The sequence below is a fragment of the Xenopus laevis genome, chromosome 2S (genome assembly GCF_017654675.1).
Source record: "Xenopus laevis strain J_2021 chromosome 2S, Xenopus_laevis_v10.1, whole genome shotgun sequence".
NCBI lineage: Eukaryota > Metazoa > Chordata > Amphibia > Anura > Pipidae > Xenopus > Xenopus laevis.
In genome coordinates this window covers 152906350-152917341 of record NC_054374.1, presented here as the reverse complement: position 1 = coordinate 152917341, position 10992 = coordinate 152906350, and the positions used below count along the sequence as shown (strand labels likewise).

The window sequence follows — 10992 nt, the reverse complement described above, 5'->3', positions numbered from 1 at the left end:
TTTCTACAGGGGATACAATTCTTTACTCACCCCTCCCTGCAGATTCTGTCCAGCAGAGTTCACGGGCGCCATCGTCTTCTCTTCGGTTATCTTCGGAATGAAACTGGCGAAGCGGCGCATGCACAGTTGGAGCAATTTTCTGCTCCGCGACAACTGCGCATGAGCTGAAACTCACGGAAATTGCCAGGGTTGGACTGACGCATTTCCAAAGCTCGGGGGCCCCTTGCGAATGCACAAATGCTGGCACACCGCGTGCATGCACGGACGCTGGGCTACCGCGCGAATGAGCGAACAGCAGAGCACAGTGCGCAAGCAAGAAATGCTTTTTTTTTTTAGTTTCTCCCTATCAAAGGAGCGAGTCTGGGCCAGCGGGGGGCCATGAGAGCTGGAGCCAACCGGGTTTTTTCACAGTGTCCAAGGTCCGACCTTGGAAATTGCTGAAGCACCGGTGTCATTCCAAAGATTACCGAAGCAGCTGAAGATGGCGCCCGTGAACTCCGATGCCTGAATGTGCACAGGGTCTATGTAGGGTAGTGGGGTAGGGGTTTTTAACTTAAGAGTTTAGTTCACCTTTAAAAGAACAGTTCAGTGTAAAAATAAAAACTGGGTAAATAAATAGGCTGTGCAAAATAAAATGTGTTTCTGATATAGTTAGTTAGCCAAAAGTGTAATGTATAAAGGCTGCAGTGACTGGATGTCTCACATAACAGAACAGAACATTTAACTCTTGCTCCCTCAGTGTAGCGTCACCAGCAAAGCGCTCCGGGTAGCCGGAACTGAAGTGTGAGAGTGTGTGTAGCAGACCGGATGAAGTAGAAGGCGGCGCACTGCTCAGCGCGGGAGAGGAGAGAGGAAGTTGGGGAGACGGAGAAAGGGCTGTTGGACCCTCTTATGCAAAATATGAAACGTTAAGACTCGGACAATGTTATTACCGTCTGATGTGGCCCGGCTGGTGCTGGGTAAGTGTATGTTAATGTGAGGGACGCGGCTTTGTCATTACCCAGAAACCCCCTAGTGAAGGGAAGTGCCAGCGTTATGTACCTGCTGCGTATTCAGTGTGGGGCCCTCACAGCTGTCCCCTTCTAGTTGCTGCACATAAGCTCGACCTATTGGGCACTTCCCTCTGTAGAGACCTCTGGGAAGGGCAGAACCAGTAGAGTCGGGGGAGATTACTGAGAGGCAGTGCTAGTGGCTGCAAATGTGTTTTGTTTTTGTTTCAGTCAATGTTTTTATTGATTGTGTGGTACAATGTGAATAAGTGACCTGAGGCCTTCGCAAATCATGTCCATTTTACACTTTCATATACTGAGAAAACTTAATAAACATAAGAACATTTGTCTCTAACATTCCCAGTCTAAATCTCAAACCTCAAATAAAATTCCCGAGAAAGAATGTTTTCTATCCGATAATGCGGGACAATTCCAAAAGGATGTGAAAGTGGAAGACCCCAAGGCAAGTCCTGTGGATAATAACAGTCTGGGATCATAACATCTATATTCCAGCCGCCGTGGGCACATTTTTAGGAATTTAGGGTCAGGGCACAAGCTCAGATTTGGGGAGATTAGTTGCCCAGCAAAAAAATCTCCCCTTTTCTTCGGGGCGACTATTCTCCTTGAACTGCCTCCCGCCTGCTAGAATGGAAATCGCCAGCAGGATGGCACTTAGAGCGTTTCGTTTTCCGAAGTTGCCTCTCGAAGAAACTTTGAGCGACTTTGGAAAACAAAGCGCTCCCAGTGCCATCCTGCCGGCGATTTCAATTCTAGCCGGCAGGGGAGGCAGTTCAGGGAAATTAGTCGCCCCGAAGAAGAGGAGATTTGTCGCCGGGCGACTAATCTCCCCGAATCCGAGCTTGTGCCCTGACCCTTAGCGCGTGTGTTTGTTAGGAAGCTGGTAGGTTTTTTTGTTTGTTGTGATACAATCAGTTTTGTGCTGTAAAAGGTATCAAGTTTGTCATTGTGCTGGAAAGATTGTAGCTGTGTTTCGTATTATAGCTGTTGTAGTTTCGTATAACCTGTACATTTACCATTGAATAAAGCCGACAAAGGATCCCTCTTAACGTTAATGTGAAAAACAGAAAAGAGCAGTACCCTACAAAATCGAACCACCTTAGGGCACGTCCCCAGATATGCTACATGGAGCCAGTTTTGAGGATAACCTCTAAAACAATTGGGGTCTGCCGACTGCACGTTTTTAGCCATTCTCTCGGGTGCCCGATAACATCTAAATAATACCTTGTATGATACCTCTAGAAAAATGGTGTTAATGGAGCTTGATTTGGTTATTTCCCAGCAAGGATTCCAGGTTTCTGGCTCATATGTAGGCTTCAGATCTTTTTCTCCTGCCCTAACATTTGCGTGTTCTCTAGGGTTAAGTGTTTTATTAAAGGCAGAATATAAAATAGTGACCATACGAGTGCGATTTGAAGGGTGGATACACCACTGTTCAAAAAAGCTAAGTTACCATCAGCAGCCTTCCAGTGGCTTTTTTAATGATAAGCCCTCTTGCCGTATAACAATTATTTCTTGAATGCCACCAATGAAAAATGTCCTGGGTTTGGCCTGGTATAAAATCTGGGTTCTGAAATAATGCAGTTGCTGGGACCCAGGGTGATATTAGCCAGGCAGAATATTTTATTTTATCCCAGACTCTTAAAGTGGTGTCTAAAAGTAGACTGATGGCTGATTTCTGGGAGAGGACCAGACACCAGGGCTTCTTCTGTAAATATGGTACAAAAATTATGCAAATGAGTTTATTTAATAAAGAAAGCCTCTTTGTATGGGGGTTTATACTCAGATTGAGAGTGTATATTTCTACAGATGCAAAGTCACCTCCATTGATTAGGGAGAGATGGTGCCTATAGTAATAGTGGATAATAGTCTCTGGGAAGGGAGTGTGACTGTGGGATAGCAGGTATAGTAGGGAGAGATAGTGTCTATAGTAACAGTGGATAATAGTCTCTGGGAAGGGAGTGTGACTGTGGGATAGCAGGTATAGTAGGGAGAGATGGTGCCTATAGTAACAGTGGATAATAGTCTCTGGGAAGGGAGTGTGACTGTGGGATAGCAGGTATAGTAGGGAGAGATGGTGCCTATAGTAACAGTGGGATAATAGTCTCTGGGAAGGGAGTGTGACTGTGGGATAGCAGGTATAGTAGGGAGAGATGGTGTCTATAGTAACAGTGGGATAATAGTCTCTGGGAAGGGACTGTGGCTGTGGGATAGCGGGTATAGTAGGGAGAGATGGTGTCTATAGTAACAGTGGGATAATAGTCTCTGGGAAGGGAGTGTGACTGTGGGATAGCAGGTATAGTAGGGAGAGATGGTGCCTATAGTAACAGTGGATAATAGTCTCTGGGAAGGGAGTGTGGCTGTGGGATAGCAGGTATAGTAGGGAGAGATGGTGTCTATAGTAACAGTGGATAATAGTCTCTGGGAAGGGAGTGTGACTGTGGGATAGCAGGTATAGTAGGGAGACATGGTGTCTATAGTAACAGTGGGATAATAGTCTCTGGGAAGGGACTGTGGCTGTGGGATAGCAGGTATAGTAGGGAGAGATGGTGTCTATAGTAACAGTGGATAATAGTCTCTGGGAAGGGAGTGTGACTGTGGGATAGCAGGTATAGTAGGGAGAGATGGTGTCTATAGTAACAGTGGATAATAGTCTCTGGGAAGGGAGTGTGACTGTGGGATAGCAGGTATAGTAGGGAGAGATGGTGCCTATAGTAACAGTGGGATAATAGTCTCTGGGAAGGGAGTGTGACTGTGGGATAGCAGGTATAGTAGGGAGAGATGGTGTCTATAGTAACAGTGGATAATAGTCTCTGGGAAGGGAGTGTGACTGTGGGATAGCAGGTATAGTACTGAGAGATGGTGCCTATAGTAATAGTGGATAATAGTCTCTGGGAAGGGAGTGTGACTGTGGGATAGCAGGTATAGTAGGGAGAGATAGTGTCTATAGTAACAGTGGATAATAGTCTCTGGGAAGGGAGTGTGACTGTGGGATAGCAGGTATAGTAGGGAGAGATGGTGCCTATAGTAACAGTGGATAATAGTCTCTGGGAAGGGAGTGTGACTGTGGGATAGCAGGTATAGTAGGGAGAGATGGTGCCTATAGTAACAGTGGGATAATAGTCTCTGGGAAGGGAGTGTGACTGTGGGATAGCAGGTATAGTAGGGAGAGATGGTGTCTATAGTAACAGTGGGATAATAGTCTCTGGGAAGGGACTGTGGCTGTGGGATAGCGGGTATAGTAGGGAGAGATGGTGTCTATAGTAACAGTGGGATAATAGTCTCTGGGAAGGGAGTGTGACTGTGGGATAGCAGGTATAGTAGGGAGAGATGGTGCCTATAGTAACAGTGGATAATAGTCTCTGGGAAGGGAGTGTGGCTGTGGGATAGCAGGTATAGTAGGGAGAGATGGTGTCTATAGTAACAGTGGATAATAGTCTCTGGGAAGGGAGTGTGACTGTGGGATAGCAGGTATAGTAGGGAGACATGGTGTCTATAGTAACAGTGGGATAATAGTCTCTGGGAAGGGACTGTGGCTGTGGGATAGCAGGTATAGTAGGGAGAGATGGTGTCTATAGTAACAGTGGATAATAGTCTCTGGGAAGGGAGTGTGACTGTGGGATAGCAGGTATAGTAGGGAGAGATGGTGTCTATAGTAACAGTGGATAATAGTCTCTGGGAAGGGAGTGTGACTGTGGGATAGCAGGTATAGTACTGAGAGATGGTGTCTATAGTAACAGTGGATAATAGTCTCTGGGAAGGGAGTGAGACTGTGGGATAGCAGGTATAGTAGGGAGAGATGGTGCCTATAGTAACAGTGGATAATAGTCTCTGGGAAGGGAGTGTGACTGTGGGATAGCAGGTATAGTAGGGAGAGATGGTGTCTATAGTAACAGTGGATAATAGTCTCTGGGAAGGGAGTGTGACTGTGGGATAGCAGGTATAGTAGGGAGAGATGGTGCCTATAGTAACAGTGGGATAATAGTCTCTGGGAAGGGAGTGTGACTGTGGGATAGCAGGTATAGTAGGGAGAGATGGTGCCTATAGTAACAGTGGATAATAGTCTCTGGGAAGGGAGTGTGACTGTGGGATAGCAGGTATAGTAGGGAGAGATGGTGCCTATAGTAACAGTGGATAATAGTCTCTGGGAAGGGAGTGTGACTGTGGGATAGCAGGTATAGTAGGGAGAGATGGTGCCTATAGTAACCTAGCAAACGGTATTACGAACCACCATACAGAGAGAGCCATGGACCCTTCTTTTGGGGGAAACCTAAACTTAATCTCACTAAGGCAGCCAGGAAATTAATGAATCATATTCTATCGGCGCCAGAAGGCTGATCTGTCAAAAATGGAAACAAAAAGCTGCCCCACAGGAAAGGGAGTTAAAGGATAAAATAGAGGATTTGAAACGGATGGAATATCTTGCGGCCCTATGTAACAGATCGCTCCCTCAATTTGATGTGATATGGGGAAACTGGAACTATTGCTTCCCCCCCCTGATCACTAAAATCAATGAGTACCAAGAAACAATATATTTAGGTGACAACCTTGATAAAACTGAACCCTATTCTGTTCACAATCTGCAATTCCTTGTTTTTATGTCTTGTTTTTCTTTTTTCTTTTCCTTTTTTTTTTAATGTTCATTACTATTCTACACGGAATTGATTTGTGATGACTGTTTAAAATACGAACTGTATGACTGGGAGGTGGAAGGTGATAATGTCATCTATGTCAAATGTAATAATTGCATTTTGAAAATTCAAAAATAAAGTTTAAAAAAAAATAAAACAGGTGTTATAGAAATAAATAATACTTTTTCTGGCTTTTAGGCTATCTGCAGCAAGAGAAACTGTCTTCTACATGCCGATCATTTATATTGGAGAGTCCTAACCTAAGGGAATATGCTGAACATTATACAGATGAAGGGTCTATTCCAGGCTGCGTGTTGGTAAGTGCCGTGGTCAGGTGACCATTGAGCAGATTATAAATTCACTTTTATCCTTGCTGTGGTATTACAAGATGAGAAACAGACGTTAGAATTTCATGTTACTATCAGGGAAGGTTCTGTGATGTGTGAAGTAGCAGTGGTATAAATATATACAGGTATGGGACCGGTTATCCAGAATGCTCGGGACCTGGGGGCTTCTGGATAATGGATCTTTCCGTAATTTGGGTCTTCATGCCTTAAGTCTACTATAAATTCATTTAAATATTAAATATACCCAATAGGCTGGTTTTGCTCCCAATAAGGATTAATTATATCTTATTTGGGATAGAGTACAAGCTACGGTTTTATTATTACAGAGAAAAAGGAAATCATTTTAAAAAATGTGGATTATTTGGATAAAATGGAGTCTATGGGAGACAGCCATTCCGTAATTCGGAGCTTTCTGGATATCGGGTTTCCGGATAAGGGATCCTATACCTGTATGTATGTGTGTATATATATATATATATATATATATATATATATATATATATATATATATATATATATGTGTCAGTCAGTCTGAAATAAATCTCATTTCAGCAGAATTCTGCTTGTTAGAGTGCTGTTTCCACTAGCAATATTACAAGTTTATATACAGTATATTATTAAAAGCAAAGTTTTGAAAACATTGCTACTTCAGCAGCATTTCAGACACATGGGTGTTATATTGTGGTTTAAGTAAAAACCGGCTTTCCTTCTCCTTTAATGGTTCTGTTCACATCAGTCAGACCAGTTGCACATGAATTGTTTTCCCTTCATTGTTATGTTTTTGCCTGGACTTTTTATGCAGCCATCCTCCACATGTCCGCACATGAGACACTTTCCTTTTAATTCGGAATCTTGGTTTGACCTGTTTGATGCAGCTAGGGGGTCAGTTGTCAGACTTTTTCCACAGTGATGATTAAAACAGTGTCAAGGCAGAACTCTTTGCGTGGTGTACATCATGTAACATCATGTAACATCGTGCCTGGAGTTGAACCAGGGACCTGGTGTTTCTGTCCCGTCTTCATTGCCGCTTCTCTATATGAGCAGACAGCTAAGGCCTTTCTTATTGCTATCCTTGTAACTGCAAGTAGGCATGGCTTGTTTCATCTGTTACCGCCGGTGATCTGTATAAACCATTAGTCTGGCTTATGATTCGTGTCTGATTATCTGTTCCTGACCCTGTGCCTGTTTTGATCTTTGCTGTATCGCTGCCTGAACCGACCCGTGCCTGTTATTGACCTCTCTTCTGGATTCTGACTCTGTACCGTGTTTTGACCCTGGCCTGTTTATCCTGATTATGCTCCTGGTTCCATTGCTGTGTAGCAATGGGGGCAGCCATTTAAAGGAGAAAAGGCTCAGGTTACACAGCAGATAGCCGATATGCACTTTAGAACGTAATGGTGTTATCTGTTAGCCACTATTTAACCTGTGCCATATAGACTTTTTTCAATTTCCGCCATTGCTGCACAGCAGCTTGTTTATATGAACTATAGTAGTGTTTCTGAAGCAAACACATCAGTTTTACAGTGCAGGGCAACACTACACGATCTTTTCATTACTTTAAAACTCTTTTATTTTTTGGTGTTACTGTTCCTTTAAGTCTTGTTGGCATCTGAGTTGCAGAGGGCTCCTCCCAGAGCGAAAGGCAGAAGCGTGAGCTGAGACTGGGCCCTTGTGTTTTGGGATACCATACGTTACATATACTATACTTTCCTATAGGTTGTCATACAGCCTGACTAGTTGGATCCTGCATTGGCTTCTTTGCAGTCACTAACAGGTTGTGCTGGTTTGTTGGGGTTTGTGGAGTATTCTTCATCTAAGTCATGAGTATGCATACAAATGTGCAGAGAAATAAAGTTCAGCCCCTTTATATGTGTCGGCTACTTCATAATAATATTCAGTTTTGTTATAAAGATATCTTACAGTAGGAGGCCAGGAGCAACAGTCTACTCCTATAAAGGCAGGTTGCGAAGGGATCAAAACAAATCATTAAAGAGGTTATTCACATTCTAAACACTTTTTCCAGTTTGGTTGTTTTCAGATTGTTCACCATAAAGACAGACTTTTTTTTCAATTGCTTTCCATCTTTTATTCTTTACTGTTTTCCCACAATTTAAAGGGGTTGTTCACCTTTGAGATAACTGTTAGTATGATTTAGAGAGTGATATTCTGAGACAATTTGCAATTGGTTTTCATTTTTTTTTATTTGTGGGTTTTGAGTTATTTAGCTTTTAATTGAGCATCTCTTTAATTTGCATCTTAAGCAATCTGGTAACTAGGGTCCAAATTCCCCTAGCAACCATGCATTGATTTGAATAAGAGACAGGAATATGAATAGGAGAGGAGCTGAATATAAAGATCAGTAATAAAAAGTAGCAATAACAATACATGTGTAGCCTTACAGAGCATTTGGTTTTTAGAATGAAGTCAGCAACGCCCATATGAAAGCGGCAAAGATTCAGAATAAAAAGGCAGATAACTATAAAAAAATAAATAGATATTAGACTTGGCCGTTCTATGACATAATAAAAGTTACCTTAACGGTGAACCACCCCTTTCAGTTTAAAGTTTAATGTTCGTGTCTCAGTCTGGCAATTTGCTACATTTAATTGATACAATTAGTTGATCCATTTCTCAGCAGCATCTGTGGAATATCAGCAACTATTGTATCAAGTCTAACAGCTGCCTGTAATGAAACTCAGGGATTCTGCTCAGCAGGGACAAAGATAACAAATGGATCAACTAAATGTATCAATCTAGAACAGTTAAAGGAGCTTCTTTATACGGTGAAAAATGACACTTTACTTTTCAATATTAGAAAAACTGTCACAAATACAAAATAGAAAGTAATTGGAAAAAGTCTTTATTTCTGGTGAACAATCCGAAACCAACTGAACTGAAAAAAGTTTTCTTTTAATACAATAAAATAAAATATTAAAATTTCCTGTGTGACCCAGCACATTGGTGGTGGATTTGTGCCTCACTCTTTTAACGTTACATTTCTTTGCCTTATTTTCTTATCAGTCTCTGTTTGGGAAAAACTTGACAACGATTTTAAATGAATACATTGCCATGAAAGCAAAAGGTAAGGGTCTTTTCCATTAGGCGGATTCCTGTATATGAGCAGCTTTAGTATGTATGTATCTATGTATGTATGTATCCATCCATCCATCCATCCATCCATCCATCCATCCATCTATCCATCTATCCATCCATCCATCCATCTATCCATCCATCCATCCATCCATCTATCCATCCATCTATCCATCCATCTATCCATCCATCTATCCATCCATCTATCCATCCATCTATCCATCCATCTATCCATCCATCTATCCATCCATCTATCCATCCATCTATCCATCCATCTATCCATCCATCTATCCATCCATCTATCCATCCATCTATCCATCCATCTATCCATCCATCTATCCATCCATCTATCCATCCATCCATCCATCTATCCATCCATCTATCCATCCATCTATCCATCCATCTATCCATCCATCTATCCATCCATCTATCCATCCATCTATCCATCCATCCATCCATCTATCCATCCATCTATCCATCCATCTATCCATCCATCTATCCATCCATCCATCTATCCATCCATCTATCCATCTATCCATCCATCTATCCATCCATCTATCCATCTATCCATCCATCTATCCATCCATCTATCCATCCATCTATCCATCCATCTATCCATCCATCTATCCATCCATCTATCCATCCATCTATCCATCCATCTATCCATCCATCCATCTATCCATCCATCCATCCATCCATCCATCCATCTATCCATCCATCTATCCATCCATCTATCCATCCATCTATCCATCCATCTATCCATCCATCCATCTATCCATCCATCTATCCATCCATCTATCCATCCATCCATCTATCCATCCATCTATCCATCCATCCATCTATCCATCCATCTATCCATCCATCCATACATCCATCCATCCATCCATCCATCCATCCATCATCTATCCATCATCTATTTATCTAGCCAAGATTTATCGGAACTGTGATCCTCAAGTACAACTTGCAGCATCTGTTCACATCTGAAATTTTTACATAATTTGCAAGTCAACAAAAAACCTCAAAGGACTTTATTTAGGATTCTGCACATTTTCCATTTCACCTGAGTATTTATATAGAATATCTTCACTCAGTAGTATGTTATGGATAGTAAAAGGAAAATGTAATTGATTTAATGACCTATACATGCTTTGTGCTCTTAGGGGCAGATTTATCAAGGGTCGAATAGTAAATTTCAATTCAAATTTTGGAGTGTCAAAATTCACACATTCAAATTTTAATCCCCCTATTTGAATGTGAGATTTATCACATCTCGACCATGGAAACAGTCCTAATTTGAATATTCGCCACCTAATTCATTTACAAGTCAATGGCAGAGGTCCGTTGAGCCATTTGGAGATGTTAATAGCCTTCCTGAAAACTCAAGGGTTTTTTTTCGGGAGAAAAACTCAATTCGTACGAATCAAGTCTGATTCAGATTTTCAGGTCGGAACCATTTGATCGAATATTAGCCATTCAATTTTTTTTCTTAAATAACGTACCAGTCGAATTGTGAGTATATTCTAATTAAAAAAAAATGTACATAAATTCAAAATTTCACCTTTGATAAATGGGCCTCTTAGAGGTCGAATTTCAAATACATGTGAGTTTTTAAAAACTCCCCTAAACTCCCAGAAATTCGACCATTCAAAATTTATAAAAAAAAAAAAAATAGCATTTTTAAAACTCGGATGAATGGAATTGACCCAAAAACTCAAATCGAATTCGATTCAAATTTTAAAAACTCAATTAGAAAAACTCGAATACCAGGAAGGTTACAAACAACTTAGAATTGATCCCTGGACCTCTCCCATTGACTTAAACAGCAATTCGGCAGGTTTTCGGGTGCCAATAATCAAATTTTCGTAAAAGGGCCAGAGTATATGATAAATCTCGAAAATCTAATTCGAATTTTTGTAA

General features: G+C 41.5%; 1 protein-coding gene across 2 annotated transcripts in view; it reads left to right on the top strand.

Moving 5' to 3' along the window:
* The first annotated feature begins 753 nt into the window (after positions 1–753).
* The window catches only part of npat.S (nuclear protein, ataxia-telangiectasia locus S homeolog), a 32068-nt gene continuing 21829 nt past the window's right edge, over positions 754–10992 (top strand). Inside the window, exons 1-3 of one of the 2 annotated variants that reach the window (XM_041582916.1) lie at positions 754–959; positions 5837–5955; positions 9007–9067. In XM_041582916.1, the coding sequence (XP_041438850.1) occupies positions 923–959; positions 5837–5955; positions 9007–9067 (217 nt within the window). In that variant the 5' untranslated portion in view covers positions 754–922. 2 annotated transcript variants of the gene reach the window in all.